The 25288-nt window shown below is 42.5% G+C and overlaps 1 protein-coding gene across 1 annotated transcript in view; it reads left to right on the forward strand.

The window, feature by feature from the left end:
- Positions 1-25288, forward strand: part of ASF1A (anti-silencing function 1A histone chaperone) — a 202254-nt gene that overhangs the window by 37388 nt on the left and 139578 nt on the right. The window contains exon 2 of the mRNA XM_044080232.1: positions 605-720. Within this exon, the coding sequence (XP_043936167.1) occupies positions 605-720 (116 nt within the window). The remainder of the gene's footprint in view (positions 1-604; positions 721-25288) is intronic.

Consider the following 25288-nt stretch of genomic DNA (forward strand, 5'->3'; position numbering starts at 1 on the left):
TTCCATTCTAGTGGCTTGCCCATTAGGTGATGTATGAGGGGACTCTACCTGCATTCACTTAAATGTTTGGCCTGAGACAGTCACCTAGATGTTGTAGTATAGAGACAAAAAAGTGAGAAACTAAAGGACACAAAAGCTGATTGCCTTTGTCTCTGACGTGTAAGAAGCAAGTCCTCCCCATAAACATACCCTCCCTCCATCCTCCACCTTCAGCATATCCTGTGCCAAGCTTCCCTTCCTGTTCCTGCACATAGTTTCCCGATTCCCAGCACTTCTGCAGAAGCTGTGGAAAGTTAAGGCACCCATGGTGGATGTTTGGAGAGAGTGAGTTCTCAGCAACCTAGGAAACTTTATCTGACAAGCATTCCAAATGTCTGTGACAGGAATTTGATTTTTAGGGAGGATTCAGATTACAGGTTTATCTTTATGGTAAGTACATTACATTTGTTTACTGGTTTTCTATGTGCCACTTTCTTGCATTCTCAAGAAAATCTTGAACAGTGCTTTATGCATTTGCCGCTTGAAAATATTTATTTTACAATGTGTATAATTTTGCGTAAACTGTTTTTGTGTATAATTTTGAGTAAACTGTTTCTCTTTTCAGATTTGGAATGGAAGATAATTTATGTAGGCTCAGCAGAAAGTGAAGAATATGATCAGGTTTTAGATTCTGTTCTTGTAGGCCCAGTTCCAGCTGGAAGGCACATGTTTGTTTTTCAGGTAAAACTTAATTTGTGTAAACAAATGCAAGATATTGGAATGGGTGCTATATTTTCGATGCGCCACTTGGTGTTTTTACAGTGTATATTAAACTGCAAACCATTAAATCAGTCAACAGTTGTAAAACAAACTAGTAAAGTCATCACTTAATATTAAACCGAAGAGGGAGGCCTTTGTTTGCTCAAACTACTTCCATACAAATGTACAAAGTTTTGCTGACTAGGTTAAGCAGTAGTTTTATGACTCTTGTTAATCTTTCCATAATGAGTATGTGAAAACCACTATATAAATTATCAAACACCTTTTGTTAATGTGGTACCCAATATTATGAAAGTATCTTGACAGTAAAACAACTTTGCATCAGATGATATTGACAGCAACATACGTTAAGATATTGGGAGTTTAATCTCCTTCACCTGTAGTTCTAAGAATGGTAGGTACTTCTCAGCCCATAAAACGTTTATAGGCAACTGAAAGCCCCCTCCCAATTTCCTTAGCATTGAAGACCTCCCCTTCTCCAGAGCTTTTCAGCAGCCCAGTAAAGTAATTTCACCCAGTAGATACACCCAGGCTTGGGTTTTTTTGTTTTAAAACAAAAAGTGATGATTTTTGCCTTATTCCGGTCAGATCTTTCTTTTTTTTATATTTCTGGTAGTAAATTTCTTTATATTTTTGGCAGTCCCCTTAAGAGTTTTGGAGCATTTGTTTTTGATAAGTTGCTGTTTTGCTACTGTGACTGAGTAAATAACTTTCATTTTGAGCTGTTAAGGTTTTGGATCATTGTTTGGCTTTTTCTAGCATGGACGAGAACAAATACATGTGTTCATTCAGGAAGTGCTTCTGTGATGTAAAAATTCCACAGCGTGATAAGCACCCAGAATGTTAAAGTGCTTGGGTTACTGCGCTTCCTTGAAAATATTAGGTATCTGTCTGTTTCTCAAACCACTGTCTGTTAAGGAGTGCAAACATTGCTCATCGTTGTAGAAGCTTAGGGGCTTTCATAGGTAGGTACTGGGCTATCGGCTCAAGGGCTTAAGTAAGCCTAGCCAACAAGGTTCCCTGGCCTATGCCACCCAAGAAAGATATTTTTCTGTGCCCCTGTCGAGCAGAGCCACAGAAGTGATCCCAGGGGTGTGTTTCCCATTTCCTGTCAACGTAGCAAGATTTTTCCTGAGGGCTAGTGAGGAACTTTGCTTGACATAGATGGGCAGCTTGTTCCAGAGTATGGGAAGTCTCTGGGACATGAATCTATCCCTCCAGCATGTCCTGTTTAGGGACCTAAATCTTGTCACCACAGTAGAGCGTGTAGCTCTGAGGGATTGGGATTTCTTTAGGTGTAGCATGTCCAACAGCTCTGGGTTTGACACAGTTTTATATGTTAGGCAGAGATCACCTCTGAGTAGGTGATATGCTGTGGAGTAAAGCTGGAGTTTTTTTGAGACTGTCAGTGTAGGGCATCTGTTTGAGGCCAGTAATCCTCTTTTTGTGAGGTACTTCTGTGGCCTTTCCAGCTGCTGCAGATGTCTTCATAGGATCATAGGTAAGTACTAGGCTAACGGCCCTGGAGCCATTTCAAGCCTAGCCCTGTAGTGTTCCCAGTCATCTGGCTTACCTGACGTTAGTTCCCTGTGCCCCTATCTAGCGGTGCAATTGAATAGGTCCCTAGGTAAGTACTAGGGTAAAGGATACCGATAAATGAGTATTAGGCTAACTGCCCTTGTGGGCCATTTTAAGCCTAGGCAGTTACCCCATGTGAGAATCCAACCCTGCACCTTGTGTCTTTAAGGTAAACATCTTGACCATTATGCCAAACTTGAGGTACATTCCAAAAGGGGCATTGTACTTTAAAATGGGTCTGAGTGTCGAGTAGAGATTAACAATGACCTCTTCCCCCCCCCCCCCCCTAGATGAGAACCCTTTTGTGATGAGGTGTACCACGTAGAAGGATTTCCCTGACTACTGTGGCAATGTGATTGTCAAAGGAGAGACTGTTGTCCACCTGGGTCCCCAGGTCTCATCACACATTTGGCGTTAAGTAGACTGCTGCCTATGTGGTAGTTCATGGGTACAACGTTTTTACCAAAGGGGATGACGATGCACTTTTGGCATGGAGCTTGAGGCCATGGCTCTAACACCAGCCATCTGTCTCAGTGAGGCCCTTCTGTAGGATGTCCACATCATTTGGGGACTCAACTATGGCTCCTAGTTTGCAGTCATCTGTGAACTTCGTTAGCCAAAGGCCTTTTGTGTTAGCCTGTACTTCAGAGAAGTAGATACCAAACAGGAGAGGTCCCAGGACTTGACCTGTGGTACACCACTTGTCACTGATTTGGAGTCTGCAACTTTTACAGTGTGGGTTCTGTTAGTGAGCCAATTGGCAACCCATCTTGACGTAGGGATTTATACCTAGTTTAGTGAGTTTAGCTATAATTCCAGAATGGGGGATGGTGTTGAAAGCCTTTGTGAGGTCAAGATAGGCTGCGAAGAAGCACCTTACCCTCGTCTACAGCTTTGGCGACTGCCTCGAAGAAGTTGATCAGGTTCAGGAGGCGTGATCTGCCTTTCACAAACTCGAACTGGGTGGGGTCCAGAGTTTGGAGGTTACCAATGTCTTTGTTTGAGTTCAATGGTTATACGTTTGATGGTCTTACAGACCAAGTTCGTCAGGCTAATAGGGCGATAGTTCCTGGGATCAGAGATGGCTCCCCCTTTTTGGAGTTGGATAACTGTTGCTGTTTGCCATTCAGTGGGCACAAATCCTGATGTGAGAATGTGATTAAACATGGTGCTTGGGTGGGGATCCAGTTTGTTCTGAACGTTGGCAATATCAGTTGGTTCTGTAATATTCATGCCTTTGTGCTGTAACTCAGAGCAGATCTGGGTATTGCCATTGAGATTCTTGACATTGCTATAGAATGTTTTGTGGTTGTCCCTAGAATCGGTAGGGATTTTGTTTTCATAGCTAGCTTTGGAGGATCTTGTAAGGGATCTCAACTTCTTACTGAGGCTGACCAGGTAACTCCTCCACTCATGGGATTTTACTCTTGCAACAGTTTCTTCCTTCTGTTGTAGAGTTTGTTTATGGCAGGGGACCACCAGATTGGCTTCCTTTTTTTTGGAAGATAGCGTCTTGGTTTTGTTTGGGATAGTGCAATCCATGCACTTGTGTAAATGCTTATAGAGTGCGTCTGTGTAGGACTCTGCGGTCATGACTGTATTTCCCATCTGCATGGGTGTCATGAAGTTCACCACTTCTGTCTTGAGCATGAAGTTGGCTTTGGAGAATTTTTTTTACAGTAATTTCCTTAATGGGGGGGGGGAGGTGTGGATATCTAGGGTGATTAGCTTATGGTCGGATCTGACCGAGGAGTTGACTTCAGGTGTGGAACACTAGTCACTCATGTTTGTAGTGACTAGGTCTAGGCTATTGTTGCCCTTGGTGGGGGTGTGGGTAAGTTGGTTTAGGGCGTTGGAGTTATGAATTTCAGAAAGCGTCGAGCAAAGGAAGTTGGTACATGAGTAGTTTTCCCAGTTAATGGTGGGGTAGTTTAAATCGCCCATTATTAGGGTGTTTTGGTTTTGAACTCTAATATTTTCCAGTATATCTAGAAAAGAGGAGTGGGAATCCTGGGGCATGGTGGGGGATCTGTAGCAAGCTACAGTTTGGATTGCAAGTTTTGCCCAGAGTTAGTTGCACTTGGATAACCTCGGATGCATTATGCTGAGCAACTAGCCTGGAGGTGTGGATATCCTTAATGAATATGGAGACACCTCCGCCTTTGGTGTTCTGGTCCATGTTAGGTGGTTGAAAAGTGTGGTATGAGTTATAGCCTGATGATGCAGGGGTGCTCTCTGGAGCTTTGAACCAGGCCTCAGTCACTGCACAGATATCTATGTTCTCTATTTTAAGGAGTGCCTCGGAGTGCATTTTGAGATTGACTTCTAGCATCGAGTAGCATTACCCTCAGTATTTGCTTGCCTGTTCCTGTTATGGTGGTGAATTTGTCATTTTGAACCTTGCCTTCAAAAGGCACTATAGGGGCAGCAAGAGCCTTGGCCAGTGTCCGGAATCCCAGGGGTGATAGGTGCAGGCCATCTCTGGCAAAGCATCATGGTCTGTCGACCATGTCGTCCCAGGCAGACAGATTCTGGTTCCCCTTAGAATGACACAAGAAGCTTAGCCAATTGTTGAAGTCAGTCATTTTGTCCTTGTACTGCTTTATCATTCTGGGCGATGGCAGGATGCTACTCGGGGCTACCTGTCTGGGCTACAAGATTGGAGAGCTCTTCCATGTCTCTCCATGTAGTCTGGCGAGGTACGTCTCCGGTCATTCACTCCAACGCAGACAATGACAGTCATATTTGTACTTGTGGAGTGATCTGAGTGCGTGGGTTATGTGGCGGATCTTGGCAGCTGACAGTAACCTTCTCTTTGTTTAGCTTGGTGAGTGGGACATCACTCTGCCTGACTATAGAGTCACCTATGATTAGGGTGTTTAGTACATTGTTTTTCCTTGTGGGCTGTGGTTAAGTGGCACACTGAGTCTGTGTGCTGTGTGTCATTTTGGTTTGTGTTGGGGGGGGGGTCGCTTATGTTTCTGCTTTGGAAGTCTCTGTTGCTTGAGTAGATTATTATTGAGAGCCTCCCAATGTTTGTGTTTCTATGTGTGGATTTTGATGGTGTAGGTTTAGTGGGACTATGAGTGTGGTGTGGTGGAAGTGTTTACCTTCTCTTGACTGTCAAGATCAGTCTTGGTTGGAGAGCTTTACCTCCTGTTTGACTAGATAAGTGCATCTTTCACAGGTTGTGGTGTTGGGTGGTAGGAGGAGAGGGTTGTCTGTGTACATGAGGCAATTGCTACATTGCCCCAAGATGCCCAGATTCATCCGATAGACAGGAGAGAGCACTGGGAACTGATCCTTGGACATGCCTGGATAAAAAAAACTACTTTCCTCTAGACAAGTGAGGAAAATGAGTGTAAGAGCTGTTTTTCTCCAAGCAAGTGAGGAAAATAAGTACAAAAAAATTTTTTTTTTTTTTTTTTTTTTTTCCCTCTAGGTAAAGAAGAAGGTTGAGTGCTGTAGTAATTTGTAGCTTATTTAGTGCTAACAAGTGCTGAGCACAATTAAGCAAATTCAGTTTTAAGAATCTGTACCTGGCTCTTGTGGTAGATAGGCTACCTAGTACTTGTCACTCCCACTGTTAAGCTAGAATGCTTCCCTCCAACACAGAAAGGCTTGGGGGGGGCACAGAAGCTTGCAAGCAGTCCTGGATACAGCAAATCTGTATCCGGACTAGACTAGTTACAAGAAAGGTGGGAAACCAGTGCAAATGTGGGCTTTTTAACCAGAAGGTTGAAAGAGATGGAAAAACTGCCCAAGCTGCCAATAAACTATAAAATTGCTTGGCCAGAAACCACTCTTGTGGGTAGATATGCTACTTGCTTACCACTCCCACTGATAAGCCAGAAGGTTTCCCTCCAACACAGGCGTGTGGGGCTCAGAAGCTTACAGACTGTCCTGGATATAGCAAATCTGTATCTGGACTAGACTAGTTACAGGAAAGATGGGACCTTCAGTTGGTCCAGGGGCTTCTCCACCTACTTGTAGGCCCTCCTCTAAGAGATGGGTGCTTTGAAACAAGGATGTGCAGTTTGTCTGTAGAGAAGAGCTAATATAGTTAATTCGGCTGTAAAAGATTCTACTGATGCTGCAGCTGTCTCATTTTGAACAACTGCTCCTACTGACTTAAAATTGGCTGCCTACTGCAACAATAAGGATTTCAGAGTTGAAAGCCTTGTGCACCATGAATCCTGTATCAGTTTTCACAACAGCAGGGTTACCTTATGAACCAGTCCTCCTTTTGTGCCTAAAGTTGCTACACAGTGTAATATAAGCCAATTTAAAGATGCTCCAGTTATCTTCAGGTTTCTTAATTGGAGGTGAATAACTATATGGCATGGATGTCCATATTCGGCTTTTTTTATGAAAAAAAAACGCCAATAAAGAAGGATTCTCAGCTGTTTATATCTCTTCCTTCCAGAAGGTCAGGTCAAAAAGAAATCCAAAGTAACTTCTTGCATTTCTCAGTGTTACTGCTTTTTCTCTCTCTTTTAAAAACCTTTTAGGAAAAAAATCTTTGGCAGATGACATTTTCATGTGCCATACAGGCACTAGAGAATGCTTTTTTTCTTAAGTATTATAATTTTAGATGTTCTAAGCCACGGTGGTGCAGCGGTAGCGTTGTCGCCTCATAGCAAGAGGTTCTCCTGTTCTATTCTCAGCTGGAGCGCCTTCTGTGTGGAGTCAGCATGTCCTCCCTGCTGTCGAGTGACATTCGAAAGACGTGCGTAAATGGGCGTGCCTTCGGGCTGGCACCTCAGCACCATAAAAATCGACTGCCAATCATTATCGGACCGGAGATCTGCTCTGGCGACCCCTAACATGGAAAAGCCGAAAGAAAAACAATTGATGTTCTGTCCACGTCCAGAAAGATGTTTGGAGCTGCCTTCATCTAGGGTATTTTTTCATGACATTCAAAGTTTACCTTGTCCTACAGGTGATGAAATTAAAAATTCCTAACTTCGGGTATGCTAGTTCTTTAATGTAATAATAAAGATAAATTTACAGTTTCAGCTCCATCATCGAGCCTGTCCCTCTGCCTACGTTTCCAGTGGACATTATCCTTTTTGGAGCCTAGTTCTGGTCTTGTTTGGTGGCTTTTTGATCTCTGCAACTATCAAGCTTCTGAGATGTGGAAGAGGGGACCTTTTGCATCAGGGGTCACAGGTAGTAAAGAAAGGCCATCACTAAATTGGGAAAGTATTTATTTTACTTGCTTGTCAGCTAGATTAACCCTGCTGGACAAGGCCTGTTTTCAGAGGGGGAGGTTTTCAGAAATTGTAACGTGCTGGAAATACAAGTAACTGTATTCTGGTAATTGGCAATTAAATTACATGGCATAGTGTATAATTTTTTTGAATGTTCACAGTGCAGAAGTGGAAAACAAGAGTAATAACAGGCACAAGTGGAATTAGAATTAAGGGAATAAACAAGGTTTAGGAGATGTTTATGAACGAAGCTGTCAGTACTGTTGCTCTTGTTCTTTTGGTGGCAAGTTGAAACTGCCCGTGCACTTCAGTAGTTACAGCATGTATGTATATTTTTGTTTTCTGCATTTCATTTTTAATTTTAAAATGCAAAAATGACTTTCTGACCTCAAAACATTGTAGGGATAAATATTTTGCTAGTGCATTTGCAGTAGCAATTCAACAATTGCCCAAATTTGCCTAAGGAAAATGAGCCTATAAATGAGGTGGTATTTCCCAAAGGGTCTACTTGAGATTACTGAAATCTCAGACCGACCCACGAAACACTGAGCCGAAAAGCTTGACTTTCAGATGACTGACACATCAGGGTACTCTTACGTTTTTTTGGGGGGCAACAGGCCTAATGAGCAGTTGGAATGTTAGCACGCTGTCGCGTCAAAAATTCTTTAGCAAAGAAGACTAATGGGGGGGGGGCAAATTTTAAATGTTGTCCTTGTACCCTTAGGAAGTTGCTAGCATAATACTATTTGTGTTAGCATGCATTTTCTGAAGGAATGAAGGATATAAAGTCAAACAAATGTATGTCATTATTTGGTGACCTCAATCCTCTGTGATTTGTCATAAAAAATACACATTTTATGAGGAATAGATGTAAAATGTGAGGTAAACATTTAAAATCTGGGCAGCTGGGTTGTATGGCCGTTTCGCTGCAGTCACTAACATTATGAAGGACTACATTGGGGAAGCTGTGCACGTCTGTATCAGTTAGGCACTGTGACAAGTATGGGTGATCTGGAGTGCGTGCCGGTTGTTTGATTTGGTAGTGTGTTTTTCCCAGTGTTCAGGGGTACTAATTTCTCTCGTGAGAATATGTAGCTCAAGTTATATAAAGTGTCGGGCGTTGCCTGTGAATTGATTTTAGTCCTAGGTCCTGGGGAAAAGCTCAGCCTGTCTGGTACAAGGCTAGATATTGGTGTCCCATATACGTGCTAGAAGATGGCTTCTGATTCTCAATAGCTTTAGACTTCTTTTTGAAGAGTTACTTAATCTTGCTAGGCCTTGTATTCTGTATATAGGCTATGCGCTCTCTCCTGCCAACACAAATCTATTTTTGTGGATTGCTAAAGTTTCAGCATCTAATGCATGCATGGACTGAGACTTTGGCACATCAGCCCTGTTGATGCCCAGTGTGTTATGTTATGTATTTCTAGTGTCCTTATGCTGCCGAGGTGAGGCTGTAGCAGGAAAAGGGGCTTTGAAAGGATTTAGGAGGGAAGACTAGTAGCTGAGAAACCTTTACACGGTAACTGTTCTGTCTTGTCTTGTAGTTTTTGCTTTATTTGTAATAAAAGTCTGCAAGGAAAGTATAACTTTTGGTATATACATCAGCGACAGCAGTGTAATCATTACGACAGGGTGCTAACATTCCATCTGCTCATTAGACCGTTTGCCCCAATAACAGAAAAGTACCCACGTCAGAATGCCGACTTCCGAGTCTGCTCTTGTGGACATTGTAGTGCGATCTCGGAGTTGGAATATTAAGTTACCAGGGTTATGGGGGGTGCATAGCCCCCCTGCAAGAACATGAAATGTGAATATAAGTGTTTTAGATTTTTTGTTTGTAGTGTGTTTTGTTTTAGTGGTAAGGGTTTAGTTTAATGTAGATGGTGGGCAGGATGAGAGGAGAACTAGGTAGTTTTATGGCGAGTGTTGTGTTTTTTGCTTGTGTGCGTTTTTTATATATATATAGATATAGATATCTCTCTGTCTCGATCTCTCTCTGTCTCTGTCTCTGTCTCTGTGTCTCTCTGTCTCTGTCTCTCTCTCTCTCTCTCTCTCTCTGTCTCTCTCTCTCTCTCTCTCTCTCTCTGTCTCTCTCTGTCTCTCTCTGTCTCTCTCTGTCTCTCTGTCTCTCTCTGTCTCTCTCTGTCTCTCTCTGTCTCTCTCTGTCTCTCTCTGTCTCTCTCTCTGTCTCTCTCTCTGTCTCTCTCTCTGTCTCTCTCTCTGTCTCTCTCTCTGTCTCTCTCTCTGTCTCTCTCTCTCTGTCTCTCTCTCTCTCTCTCTCTCTCTCTCTGTCTCTCTCTCTGTCTCTCTCTCTGTCTCTCTCTCTGTCTCTCTCTCTCTCTCTCTCTCTCTCTCTGTCTCTCTCTCTCTCTGTCTCTCTCTCTGTCTCTCTGTCTCTGTCTCTCTCTCTGTCTCTCTCTCTGTCTCTGTCTCTGTCTCTCTGTCTCTCTCTCTCTCTCTCTCTCTGTCTCTCTCTCTCTCTCTCTCTCTCTCTCTCTCTCTGTCTCTCTCTCTCTCTGTCTCTCTCTCTCTCTCTCTGTCTCTGTCTCTCTCGGTTTTGTGCTAGATTTAACCAACGCACTATTAAGCGTCTGTATATTTTTGCATCAAAGTATTTTGGAAACCGATTTAACTACCCAGAAATGTCGTCTGTTAGCAATCTGACTCCCGAAGTACATAAAAACGCAAAGAAAAGGACAGAGAAAGGCAGTCTAAATCCAAAACCAACGAAGCTTCTCCTAAGCCAGTCGACGGTACTCAGGTGCTTTCGCAGCCCCTGATGCCCACTACCTTCGAGTCACAGGCCTCTACCGGCACCCATGTGGAATGCAGCATGACTCAAGATTCTCAAGGTATTGGACCGATGGATGTATCTCCCTCTGATGGGTCCAGAGCTGCTGATCAGGCACCGGCTTCTGAGGGTGTATTCAGACCAACGACAGCTGCAAAATCGAAGACAAGAGCAACTTCTAAAACTAAAAAAAAGACACCTGAGCCACGTGCACATACCTCTGTGCCTAAAAAACAGATTTTCAAAATGGCTGAAGACCTTATTACCTTGATCAGGGGTACCCATCCAGCTCCACTTATGAGGCCTAGGCAAGACACTGATTATGCATCTTCAGATCAGGTTTCTCTTTTTTTCTGATCCGGGGTTATCTTTACCTCCCTATGAGGATTCTGTTGCTGAGGAGTCTATTCCATCTGCATCTCCTCCTGAGGATTATTCATTTGGAGAAACCTTGCATACTTTGAGGGAGCATTTTCACTGGGAGAGTCAAGACTTCTCAGAATCAAAAGAGGCTCAGGGATTTCCTTCTCCCTCAGCACAAGCCTTTAGCCATTCCCCCTGTTTTAGACATTGTGGATGATGTGTTTTTGGAGTCATGCCTGACTCCTTACCTCCGGCTCCCAGTAATCCTGAAGATATTAAAAAGTCCCTGACTCACATAAATTTGTATTTAGAAACCCTGCTGCTGATCCTGAAACTATTTCACAAGGTCCAAAGGGAGTTAAGGCCTCAACAGCAAAAAATCCTACCCCCTCTGACAGAGATTCAAGAGCAATGGACAGATGGGGGGGGGTTATACATCTGCAACCTTGGCAATCTGGGCCTTAAACTGTCAATTTCGTATGCTTAAGTACCAACAACATGTTATGGGATTGTTGAAACGGAAAATGTTGATTTCAGAAAGTGCAGAAAATAAAGAATTGCATGAATTATTGCATGCAGCTGAACAAGTTGGAAAGCATACTTTGCAATGTAGGTTTGATTCTTTAGAGGCCTCCTGCAGGGCCACAGTTACTGGATCTGTGATTAGGAGGCATGCCTGGTTAAAGGAACCAAAATTTTCCTGATCATGTTGAAGCTAAATTGCTAGATGCACCTTTACATCATGACTCTCTGTTTGGTATTAAGGCAGAAGAGGTTTTAAAGAAAATGGAAGAAGCTAAGTCTATGCAAACTGTTAGACTGCTTATAAGTGCAGCCACCAAGATTCAGTATACACTGGCCTACAAAAAAATTGGTCCTTTCCTGTGTCACAGAGCTCAAAGGGGCAAATCCAGACGCCCTAAGGGTTCCAGATACCAGGCGCAAGACTCCTACAGGTCAAAGCACATCCACCTCCAAATCTGGAGGAGATAAAGCGCAAACCTACAGAAAGCAATCCCAGTGACTTCCCTCTGCCTACACCAAGCACTTATGTTTTGGCAGCACCCATAGGGGGAAAATTAGCACTTTTTGCTCAAAATTGGCAGTTGTTAACCCAGGACAAGTGGGTACTAAACATTGTATCACAGGGATACAGATTCCATTTCCACACACTGCCAATGGCAAATGGTTGTTCAGATCTGCCAAAAAATCAATGGGCAGAGGCACAGAAACAGGTTACATCCCTCATGGATATGGGGGCCATTCAGACAGTACCAGAACAGGAAAAAGGACAAGGTTTTTACTCTAGGCTGTTCTTGGTGCCCAGAAAGGATGCGGCCTGGTGGTCAATACTGGATTTATCGATTTTGAACACATACCTGTACATTTCAAAATTCTGACTTTGCAGCAGCTTCTGCCCATGCTGGGTAAGAAAGCTTGGCTGGTGACTTTAGACCTAAAAGAGGCATACCTGCATGTCCCAATAAGACAGTCATACAGAAGATACCTCAGATTCAAGGCTGGCTTAATGCATTACCAATTCTCTGCACTGCCCTTTGTAAAGACCCTGGGCGCAGTAGATAAGCCAAAGTGCCTGGCACCAGTAATTGCATTTTGCAGACAAAGAAAGTATACAAATAAGTCCTTACTTGGATGACTGTCTCATTCAAGCAGAGAACAAGGACACTCTTCTTCGACACCTGGCGTTTGTGAAAAGGCATCTAACATGCCTAGGGTACGCAATAAACGAAAATAAATCACAACTGGTACCCTCTCAAAATGGAACATTCCTGGGTGCAAGCTTGAATACAACTGCCCAGATGGATTACTTCACGCCAGACAAAGGCAACTGACTACTTGCTTCAGACTGATGGCAACAAAAACTCAAGTCTTTTGCAAGACGAATTCTGCAGGCTCTGGGCTACATGGCATCCTGCTAATTCCATATGCAAGACTGCATATGAGGAAACTTCAATGGTATCTAAAAAGTTTATGGAGTCAACATTGTACAGTCTGGAAACGATGATTCCTCACATTTCCTGCCTGCAACAGGAGTTTCTATGGTGGGCAAGGGCCTGTCACCAAAACGTGGGACGGCCCTTAAAACTCTACCCCCTACCAGCCAAACCTTGACAGACTCATTAGATTATGCCTGGGTGGGGCCCACATGACAGGAAGATGCATTCGGGGCATATGGGCACCAAAGCAAATGCATCTACATATCAACCAGAAAGAGATGCTAGCTGTTCAAAATGCCCTAATAGCATTCAAGGACTAACTTCATCCAGGGCAACTACTGATAGATGGACAACACCACAGTCATGTGATATATAAACAAGCAAGGGGCACACACTCCTACCCCCTTTGCAGATTAGCCATGGCACTGTGGGACACAGCTTTGACCTACCAAATACATCTTCAAGCTCAATTTCTGCCAGGAGAACAAACACTCTGGCAGACTATTTAAGCAGAAACCTTCTGGATCCTCACGAGTGGAAACTAAATCCACAAGTCTTCAGCATGATAACAGATAAATGGGGGAGCCCAGACATAGATCTGTTTGCCTCTCCTCAGAATTATCAATTGAAAAGATTCTGCACAAGGACTTATCACAGACAAGCATGGAAAGTGGACGCCCTATCCTTCTGTTGGAAAAACCTATCCGTTTACGCCTTTCCTCCTCTGCCTCCTCTACCCAAGGTTCTCCTAAGTCAGACAAGAGAAGCCAAAGATGATATTAATTGCCCCAGACTGGCCCCGCCAATACTGGTACCATATCCTAAGGAACTTGTCTCAATACCCAACTTAGACCTTGCCTCAAAGACCACAACTACTGTCCCAGCAAAACAATCGGATCCTGCAAAATTAACTACAGACTTCTGAACCTGGCAGCATGGCTAATCATGTAATCATACAAATGACACCTCTCGGTAAAGCTATGATGGATGTCATTTTGGAGGCCAGAAGGCCTAGTACTAGAAAATCTTATGTTGACAAATGGAAGAGATTCTGTGCTTGGAATCAAGCACAAGGAACTGATGCAGCAGAATCACATATTCCTCAGATATTACAATACTTAACTGTGATGCTTGACTATACAATACTTAACTGAGATGCTTGACAAAGGCCTATCTTTCTCCTCAATCAAAATCCATGCCTGCCATTTCGGCTCATTACAATACAGAGCCACCAATCTTTTCTCATTCTTTACTAAAGCAGTATCTTAGAGGAGCCAAAAATTTAAGGCCTCCAAGAAGATCACCACTACCTGCATGAGACCTCAATTTTGTGTTGGAATAGCTCACCCTGCCTCTATTTGAACCAGCTACTACTGCTGACAAAGTTCTTATCATGGAAGACAGCTCTGTTACTAGCAATTACTTCAACGAGAAGAGTTTCAGAGCTACGGGCCCTCATGGCTGTAGAGCCTTTTTATCATATTTCACCTGGACAGGGTGTCTCAGAGGACAAATCTTACTTGTATGCCTAAGGTGGTTTCCAGTGTGGCTCTTGACCAAACAATTAATCTGCCAACTTTTTATCCAAATCCGCAGAACAAAGGGGAGAGAATTCTGCATTCCTTGGACACGTACACAGACAGCTAAGATTCTACTTGAGCAGGACTAAAAATCTAAGGAAAACTGAGCAGTTATTAGTGTCATATGCTGCAGGATCAGGAGGAAAGGCTTATTTCAAAGCAGACAATTTCAAAGTGGATAAGCCACTGCATCCATTTCTGCTACTTGCACCATGGTAAACCTGTGCCCAAGGGCATTAGGTCTCATTCCACCAGAGCTGCAGCTGCTTCATCAGCCTTTCTCAGAGGAGTACCAACCAAAGACATTCTAGAGGCTGCTACCTGGAGTTCTCTTCACACCTTTTACAAAGCATTGCCATTTGTCTCTCTACTCTAAGTCCAGGGCAGGCTGCAGGGCCTGATAGCCACACCTAATGTTGTTAGCGCCAGCCTCCCAACCATAGCTTTGGGATTCTACCGAAATGTAATGACTGCAACAGTGAAACATGGACATAGTACAGTTGTGTACACTTACCATAAATGTAGATGTTAGAGTGTATTAACTGTTGCAGTCCAGGTTACCCTCCCGCCATCCCCCTGCCATTCTAAAGTTTCTTTCCTTTATCTTCTACAACCTAATGTGTATTTACTTGTAGATGAAGGTAAAGTTTGAAAAACTAAAGAAAATGGCGTTTGCTGCATGTTTTATACCCCTGATGTCATGGAAGAGAAGACTGCAAATGATGCAGGACCCAAGACTTTGGAATTCAGGCCCCAGCAGATTACCCAAATGTAATGACTGCAACAGTGAATACACTCTAACATCTAAATTTATGGTAAGTATACACCACTGTACCACACACACACACACACACACACACACACACACACACACACACGCCTTATTTATCCTAAAAAAGGAGTCTTTCCTATAGGTCTTTTTCACACCTTTGGCATTCATTTTTCTCTTTTGGTACTGGAGATTGTGTAAGATTTTATACATTACCATTATTTTTTTCTGATCTTGTATTAAGGATATTTTTCCATTGCAATTGTTGGTAGCTCTGTAATCGTGTTTGTTTATTCAGCAACTTCCGGCAAAACTACTAGGGTAAAAAATGTTTTGGATACACACCTTTAAATTCAAGTTTGACACCAAGCAGTTATTGAGCATTGTAAATTGATTCTTAAGGGTCTTTCCACTGGAGAGTCATAAGTATTGCTTGCTATTGAAGCACCCCTGTCTTGGAAGACTACCTTGGAAAAACAAAAGGGGGATGGGTGACTAGTTCAAAGAGCCAAGGAAGCAATCCCTTGACCACTTTCATTCATTGGCATTCTTTTCAGCTCTATCTGCTAAATGTTCAAGGCCCTCTGATCCGACAGTCGCATTGGATCCCTTTTCCTTTACAATCCAGAACCCCCCCCCCCAAGAACCAGGCATTTTCTCCAGAGCCAGTCTCCCCTAGGCTACACTCTCCTTTTCTTCAGGAGAGATCACACACAACTCAATCCATTTCTCCTTCCCTAAAATCCCCAAGCAGTTTCACCAGAAGCTGATGTGGGTAGAATTATGAACTTCCTTTGGTCCCAAATCCAGCTGAGAGTTCACCCTGCTCTGTCTAACATTGGACTCTCCTTTCTATCTTTTGGCATCTCTTCTCCGATGTGACTGTTTCACGGTTTTTGGATCGGAGATTTCATGGACTGTCCGTCTGATAGAAATTGTGGCCTTCATTGACTGACATTTTCTCATAAGCCACCACCGGTTTCCTTGGAGCAGTAGTTTCTGCACAAATTCTGGGGCAAGGGCTGTACTGCAAAACTGTCTCAGCCGTCCCTTCCTCTGTGGGCTTCAGCATTGGATAGCTTAGCTCTAGCTTTGGTTTCAGAGCAGCTTGAAATTTGTTTCATCAGTCATCCTGGTGCAGAAGCTCCAGTTTCTACTGTAGTGTCCCTAGGTTCCCCCTCGGCCTCTGCCTTTTTAAGGCAGTTCAGAGAGATCTCTCTAAGGCTCTTGATAAGACATATGTTTCCCTCTTTTCCACCTGCTTCTCTGAAAGTTGCCCTGAGTTCTGTTCCTACTCTGTCCATCCCATTGGGGCAGTCAGTTTGTACAAGCTTCGAGACGGTCCTCATTAAAGATGCCTCTTGTTCTTCAGAATCCTCCCTGTGGAGTGTGGAAGCCCCTCAGAAGCGCAAGTGTACCCCCCCTCCCCCCCCCCCCCCCAGTCATTGATAGAAGGATCTCCATGACTGGATGAGGACCCCAAATCACCACCTGACAGTGTCATTTGGGTAGATTCTGGAACTTTTGAGACAGAAAGGAGGTTGGTCTTTTGAAGCCCCTTCTCTTGGGATGAATCTGTTTTTCTTTATGCTTTGGAATGGACTCTGCTACTTCCTCTTCCTGTGTGGCTCCCCCATCTGATTGATTTCTCACCAGGCATAGAAGGAACCAGATGTTGCAGAACTGATTCTTAGGAAACCAAATATTTTGTTGGCCCCTAAAGACTGTGGTCACTGAAGCAAAGGACTGAAGGTGAATGCCATGATGGTAGCAGTAGCCCATCAAGAAAGCACTCTAGAGCTAGTCTGCCCATCCTAGCAGAGTCTAGGGCTTTGGACAGAGTTAGGAAGTGAATTTATGCTTCATTGACCTTTGCTGTAAGGTCTCTGAATTATTTGGCACGTATGACTATGTTTAGGATTTGACAAAGGAGCTCTCAAAAGTCCCTCTGGGTCCATATATGCAGGGAATACAAAGACTTTGCATTTGCATATTGTCAGTTGATTTAAAGCCATCGTGGGGGGGGGGGTTGTGATTGATGTTTTTGGTCAGAGTGGCAAACTTGAGTTCCACATAAGGTATCTTGTGTGGAATGTTAAAAGGCTGATGCAGACAATTTTAAAAAAAGGAAGATTTATGTAAATTTAAGAAGATTGCAGCCAGATACAGTGCCCCACGAAGCTTGGGCATTGGGGATCTTTAATTGGCTTTTCCTCTTATAAGGATGGTAGAAGGAGGGGTGTCAGCAGTGTTTAGTGAATGCTGTCATACCACTTGAGCTGCCTACTGTTGATGGAGAAGGATGGATGTTTTATAAGAGCACCCTAGAGGGCTTGCATCGAACAGTTTTAGTCCATCCACGTACTACTAGTAGTATGGTAAAGGCTGAGCGCTTAAGGAAAAGACTTCAGTGATTTTTCTAATTTCTAGTGAAGGTAGGGAATGAAAGAGGAAGTTCTTTTTACTCAGATATACTAAATTTCTATTTCAATACCTCTGTGTGTTTATAATACGAAGAATGTACACAAGCATTTGCTACATAGTTGGAATATGTTCATACACTATTGGCAGCCAGTCTAGACAAATTTCTCTACTGTAAGGAACATTTGTATGTGTGGGACAGTTTACATTGCTTGCTAGATGTGCTTGAGAGGAGGTGGAATAACATGGTATTTGATCACTGGAAATAAAACCTTTCTGTGTAAAAACCTTTCTCGGGTGAGATTTCAGAATAGGTCCAAGCGTGATTGACAACTATTGGAAAGTTTTGAAGATGGCTTAAAAAGTACAGTGAAATTACTTTTAAAGGGCCTTTCATAAGTATCTAAAAGGATTAACAGCTGCCCTAATGTGTGTGGTATGTAATATTACCTCCTCGTTTCTAACAAAAAAAAAAAATTCCACTTTATTTGTTATAACCTTCAGAACTTCAAATACAGTTGGTTTAGACTTTCATTTCTATTTTGTGGTAATTGCTATTTTGTTAACCACCAGAATTAAACTTGATTGCAAACTGGGAGCCATTATTGATTCTCCAACTGATGTAGACATTCTACACAAAGGCCTCACTGATGCCAATGACTGGTGCTAGAACCATGGCCTTAAGCTCAATGCCAAAAAGTGCATAGTCATTCCATTTGGGAAAAATTTGGTGCCCAACAACTACATAGACTGTAGTCCACTAAACACTGAAGGTGTGATAAGAGACCTGGGGACACAGGCTGACAGCAGTCCTCCTTTTGATAACCACATTGCTACATTAGTCAAAAGTCCTATGTGCCACATCTCATTACAAAAGGTTTCTTATCCAGGAAGAAAGAGGTCATAATCCCTCTCTACTAGTCCTTTATTAGACCTATTATAGAATACAATGCCCCATTTGGTATGTACCTCACTAGACACCTTCAACAACTGGAAAGGCCACAAAAATACCTCACTAAAAGGATTTTGGGCCTTGGACACATGCCCTATACGGGCAGACTCGAAAAAAAAAATCTCCAGCTATACTCTGTCTCTTATCGCCTACTCTGAGGCGATTTCTGCTTTACCTACAAAGCCATGTCTGACCTAGGGCTGCTAGGTATGCTACACCTAAAGAAATCCCAATCCCTCCGTGCCACATGCTCCAGGGACCTTAACCACATTACCGCAATAAACAGAATATGGTGGAGGGACAGGTTCCTAACCCAGAGACTTCCCATACTCTGGAACAAACTTCCCATTCACGGCAAGCAGAGCACTTCATTGTCCCTCTTTAAGAGAAATCGTGACGAGTGGGTGGCAGTAGGAATTTCACCCCGGGGATCACATTAGTGGCCTTGCTTGACAGGGCACTCGGAACTAACTTTGTGTGGCATGATGTCGGGGAATCTTGGGCTAGACTTGCATAGGCTTCAGGGCCCCTTAGCTTAGTACACACCTATGAACAAGGCCTTTCTAAGTTTAGGCAGTTCGGATTGGCTATCCCAGCTCAAAAAAAAATTTCCTTAGTTATACCCATTTTCTACCCTAATATTTTTGACTCCGTAATCCTGTAGGGAATTTTTAAAGTTTCATTACACTCCCAAAGCATATGTTCCCAATTGACACTTTCTTCCCAGTTACACCTCCAACTTTTTCCATATACCTGAATTCTTTGGAGTCTGGTAGGGTATAAAAATACCTATATAAAGAATTCAGCCAAAAATCCTAAATCTTCACTACTTTATGTATGGCTCCCAAGCAAGGAACAATGTGCTCATTGTTTCTTCCCATAGTTATCGTGTGATATTTTATGTGCCCTAATAATTATCCCTTTTTTAACAGCAGCTTCTGTTCTAGATTACAGTAAAAACCCTACCAGACCAGGGATTTCACTTTGGATTCCCCTATTGCTTTCTCTTTGCCTATACTCCAATATCAATATCCCAGATAGGGAAGACCATCTCTAGCCTGCAGTCCAGATGTCTCATTGGCCTCTTCAGTTCTATTACCTTTTTCTGTCTAGTTATTTGCTTCCAGTACCTTGGCTCCTTTACCAGTAAATTCCAGATCCCTCTTGCCTATTCTTCATGCACCTAATTGTAGTCATCCCTGTTGTCACAATCTCCTTTCTCCATTTTCTTGTTGGCTTAATTATTGGAAAACTTTTACTTTATCTTCATGGCTGCAACTTCTTAAGGATCTGCATCCCAAATCCCACATAATCTTGTTTCACCTCTGCTTTCATCATTATCATCCCTTTCCATTTTGAATTATAGCTTTCTACTTTTAATAACCCTTCAACTCAGGTAATCATCACCTTGTTCTGTTGGAAGGATCAGCTTCTCCCACTTGGTCCTTGCCCTCTTCCCTTCCCAGATAAAATACTCCAACTCCTTATTACTGTCCATAACTTCTCTTTTGGTTGATAAAAATATGCCTGAGCTGTATATAAAACCAAATGGAGTAAATGTTTGGTTTGTCTTGGTATCCGTACCTATAAAAAAATCTTCCAGTTTGTGTGTGTGTGTGTGTGTGTGTGTGTGTGTGTGTGTGTGTGTGTGTGTGTGTGTGTGTGTGTGTGTGTGTGTGTGTGTGTGTGTGTGTGTGTGTGTACACACAGACAGACATATCCTTAGCGGCCATAACAGAATCCTTTTTAATCCATACTCCTAAATACTTCATTTTATCACATTCCTATAAGTATGGATATTTCTGAACCAATTAATGTGTGGGTACTATAGTCTGTGGTTTGTTCTCATTTATTTTATATCCCAAAAAGTCTTGAAACGGTCTCAGAATGTTCCACAATACTGAGATGTCATTTTTCTGGTTTGTCAGGTACAAAATAAAATTTCTGCAAATAGTCAAATTTTCTTGATAGTCATACCAATTATATCCTTGAATTTCCGAGTCCTTTATTTTCTTTGCCAGTGGCTCTAAATGCAACACAAATACCAAGGGGAAAGAGGGCACCACTGCTGCCTTCTGTTCAGACACATTCATAGAGGAAGCCTCCCAGTTTAATTTTTGCCTCCGATCTCTCATATCCTCCTAATTAGCCTTATTACTAAGTCAGTAAATGCAAATGCTTCTATTTCCCTGCACATAAAGTCACAGTTAACTCTGAATGTTTTCTCTGTATCAAGATCCACCAACAATAGTGGTATTTTCTTATGTTCAGCTTCTTTCTAGCAGCCACCACAACTTACTCCTAAGATGTTGGTGCTTCCCCTTCTTTTAAGTACTGCTAAACAAAATCTTCCAGATCTGTCACTTCCCTCCTAGCTTCCAGTCTTTTCAGTGAATGCTATCTTTTCTTGGGGAATTTCACCTTCAGTTAATCTTAGCAAAACCCAGTAGAATAGTTAATGCGGTGGAACAACAGCTGCTGTTGCTTAATTTCAGCATGGAAAAAGGATTCAGAGTCTAATGCAAGTTTCTGTTCTGCTTTGAGGTGTTTGGACTTCACGTGGACGTACTACATTAATGTTGGAATCCCTTCCTAGAGAGATCTGCAGATGGAGTTGAGAGCTTTTGCCTTTCGGGGTGTCAGTCTGTCTACTATAAATGTGAATCGGCACTTTCATGTAACTGGAATGGTCGAGTGTATGTTTCCCAGTTCTTGTAATGCTGATCCAGAAATGTTAGAATCCACAGTAACAAATGGCAGTGTGCATTCGCTGATGTGTGATCATTCTGATAACAGATTACTCTACGGAGGGAGTCAGAAAATTTACTCTTCCTCGCCTGTACTTCTATGTCTGAGTTGGAATATATAATTTGCAGGGGGGCTTGTCCCCTTGCAAAACAGTAAAATGTGTGTCCTATAATTAGAGGTTTCAGGAGACATTAAACAAAATAGCCTGGGTATCCGACGTCCCCTCCTATTTTATTTATAGAATATATTTATATTATATTAATATATATTTATGTTGATATAAATTACTATTGTGTGTGTGTGTGTGTATATATATATATATATATATATATATATATATATATATATATATGTGTGTATGTGTGTGTGTGTATATATATATATATATATATATATATATATATATATATATATATGTGTATGTGTGTGTATATATATATATATATATATATATATATATATATATATATATATATATATACATATACATATATATATATATATATATATATGTATATGTATATATATATATATATATATATATATATATATGTATATGTATATGTATATATATATATATATATATATATATATATATGTATATATATATAATCTGTTTATTTGCTAAGTTTTTCTGCATAGCCGCCTATTTTAAGCATTTTCTGGCTTGTTAAACTTGATTTCTGCATTAGTAACTGTATTTAGAGCACAACCTAGAGCTGTTTACTGAATTTCCTGTTTGCACTTATTTTTAAAATCGTTTTTTTCTCAAAACTTGCATTTTATCTGTCTTTGGCCTAGCACTCTTGTGTGGGGTCATTTACTGCACTGTTATAACTTGTTAATACTCGTGAACATCTGCTATCTCTGAAAAAAACAAACAAGAAAAGAAAAATCTTGCTTTTTTCCAACTTGTCTGAGATTTAAAAAAGTTAAGTTACAGGCTTGCTGTTCTTGAACTGTTTGTAAGTTTCTGTGAGGCCATTTTTTGCTTGGGCTAAAGGGAAGTCTCTCTGTTGATCAGTGGCAGTGAAAAACATTGAGCAGCCTGCCTGCCCCTGTGGGAGTGGTTACTGACTTGAAACTGTAGTTTTATTGGCCATTTTGGGTCAATTCCAAAACTCCTTCATCTTCCTCACTTAAAACCCTCTCTTGTGTGGTTTTGCGTGTTTTTGTGCATAGCGCAACAGCGGGCAGCACCTCCTAATTGGGTTTAAACTATTCCTGGCTCCACAAAGTCTGCTCTTCACTTTTTCCCTTAGAACTGCTGTATCTCTCAATTTAAACACCATATTCTTATTCTAAGGCCCTTCACTGGTCCAATTAAGTAATCCTACAAGTTAGCACTATTAAACCATAAGCATTACTTACTCTTATACTCTCTACGATTACCCTGTCCTCTATTGGTCAGTCTTAAATTCAGTTAGCATGTCCAAAGGTCAGTCAATGGTTTCCTCTCCAGTCCAGCTGGTGAATCTGGGAATTTTGAGGCAATGTTACAACTGTCTCATGTACACGGACAACCCTCTCCTCCATACAGGTTCAAATATACGTGAGAGATGCAACTATGTAGCCAAACTGGAGGCTGAGCTCTTTCATCTCAAAACTGGGTGTAACCAGTCAGGAGGAGAAGGTAACCTCACACAACACAATTCCAGTATCATAGTCCCACCACATCAGCGAACCAAACACATAAATACACAAAAACATACTCTGAGGCTCTAAATAAAAATCTACCAAAGTATCAGAGACCTCCAAAGCAGACATCCAAGCAAACGCTACCTCAAAACAAAACACGCTCAACACATAGCCCACAAAGTCAGTGTGCCAAGCAGCCACAGCCCTTAAGGCTGAATAACACACCTGATACTCTTGTAATAGGTGACTCTATTGTCAGACACACTGACGTCCCGCTCACCAGGCTGAATAAAGAGAAGGTCACGGTGAGCTGCCTGTCGGGTGCTAGGATCCGCCACATAACGCAAGCACTCGGGTCACTCCAAAGCAAATACAAATATGACTCATTCATTGTACATGCTGGTGTGAATGACCTGAGACGTACCTCCCTGGACTACATGAAAAGAAACATAGAGGAGCTCTCTGATCATGTAGCCCAGGCTGGTATGACCCTGACCTTGAGCAGCATCTTACCCCCACCTAGAATGATGCCACAGTACAAAGACAAAATTATCGATTTTAACAATTGGCTAAAATTTTGGTGTCATTCAAAGGGAATCCAGTGTCTGTCAGCCTAGGATGACATGCTCGACAAGCCACGTTGCTTCGCTAGGGACGGTTTGCACCTGTTAACACTGGGCTTTCGGATATTGGCAAAGGCTCTTGCCACCCCCATAGTGCCTTTTTTAGACAAGGCTCAAAAGTCAAACCCACCCCCATAGACAGCACAAGGAACAAGAAACTAAGGGTAATGCTGCTAAACGCCAGAAGTCTTAACCTCAAGATGCACGCACTCGAAGCTCTCCTCAGTATGGAGAACATCTATCTCTGTACAGTGACAGAAACCTGGTTCAAGGCTCCAGAGAGCACCCCAGCACTACCAGGCTATACCTCATATCATGCTTTTCGGCCCCAAAACCCGGACCGAACCACAAAAGGAGGGGGAGTTTCCGTATTTATCAAGGTTATCCTCACCTCCAGGTTAGTGGCATTGCACGAAGTATCGGAGACCATCCATGTGCAACCAACAGTGGGCAAGACTGCTTTTCAGTTTATAGCATCCTACCACCCTCTCAGTCAGGAATCCCACTCTGCTTTCCTGAAAACATTGGAGAACATGAAGATCTCTCCGAACACCATTATGTTGGGCGACTTCAACTACCCAAACATTGACTGGGAGCACTACTCAAGCCCCAGCACCTTAGCCCAAAGGTTCCTGGGAATTATAAACTCAAATGCTATGGAACAACTAGTCACCACTCCCACAAGAGGGGACAACATACTAGACCTGATCATTACCAACATGGGGACTATGCTCCACACCAGAAGTATATCCCTCATTGGTAAGATCAGACCATAAATTAATTTCACTGGATGTCCACATCCCGACCCCACCCCCAGCCCAGAAAACCACAGTGAAAAACTTCTCAAAAGCTAACTTCTCAAAACTGAAGTGGAATCCTTCAAGGCCCCAGGGCCATTGGAAACTATGGCCCAAACTGCAGAATCCTATATAAATGCATTCTACGGACATCTCCAGGAAAGCATGGATCATGCTATCCCAAACAAAACCAAGACCCAATCATCCAAAGGCAGGCGTCCAGTCTGGTCTACCCCTGCCATAAATAAACTGTACAACAGAAGGAGGAAGCTACTACATGATAGAGCAAAATCCCTAATAGGGAAGGCATCTCTGATCAGTACTAGCAAAAAATTATGATCCCTCAAAATCTTCCAAGGCCAGCTTCGAGTGAAAAATTGCACAGGACACCAAAGACAATCATAAGGCTTTTTTCAGTTATGTTAGAAACCTGGGATGCAACTCCCAGACATGTTCTGAGTTATTTCTAAACAACAAAAAATACACTGAACCCACAGACATCGCCAATATCCTGGCAGACAGGTTCAGTGCAAATTTCTCCACCCCCTCCCCCCCAAAAGAGCAAGTATCTATCCCAGCAGAGGGCTGCCTCCCAAACATCTCTGATGCTCAGGTGAAGGCTGCCCTCTCCAAAGCAAAAAAACACTGCTTCCATGGGACCAGATGTTGTCCCAGGTTGCGTCCTACATGAACTCCCAAGAGGAACTAATCCCTCAAATAAAACAGCTATACAATCTCAGCCTCACTACAGGATATGTGCCCACAGAATGGCGTACAGCAACAGTGGTCCCACTCCACAATGGTGGAGCCTGTACGGACCCCGGAAACTATCGCTCCATAAGCCTGACTAGCTTAGTCTGCAAGGCTATGGAGAGGATCACCATGGAGCTCATAAACAAAGACATTGGGGACCTACAGACACTAGATCCTACCCAGTTCGGCTTTGTCAAGAGGAGATCCTGTGTTTTGAACCTGGTTGACTTATTCGAAACAGTCACCAAAGCCTTAGATGAAGGGAAGGTAGTCCACACAGCCTATCTGGACCTTGCAAAGGCATTTGACACAATACCCCACTCTGGCATCATAGCTAAGCTA

The sequence above is a fragment of the Protopterus annectens genome, chromosome 8.part0 (genome assembly GCF_019279795.1).
Source record: "Protopterus annectens isolate FY-2018-M chromosome 8.part0, PAN1.0, whole genome shotgun sequence".
Taxonomy (NCBI): Eukaryota; Metazoa; Chordata; order Ceratodontiformes; family Protopteridae; genus Protopterus; species Protopterus annectens.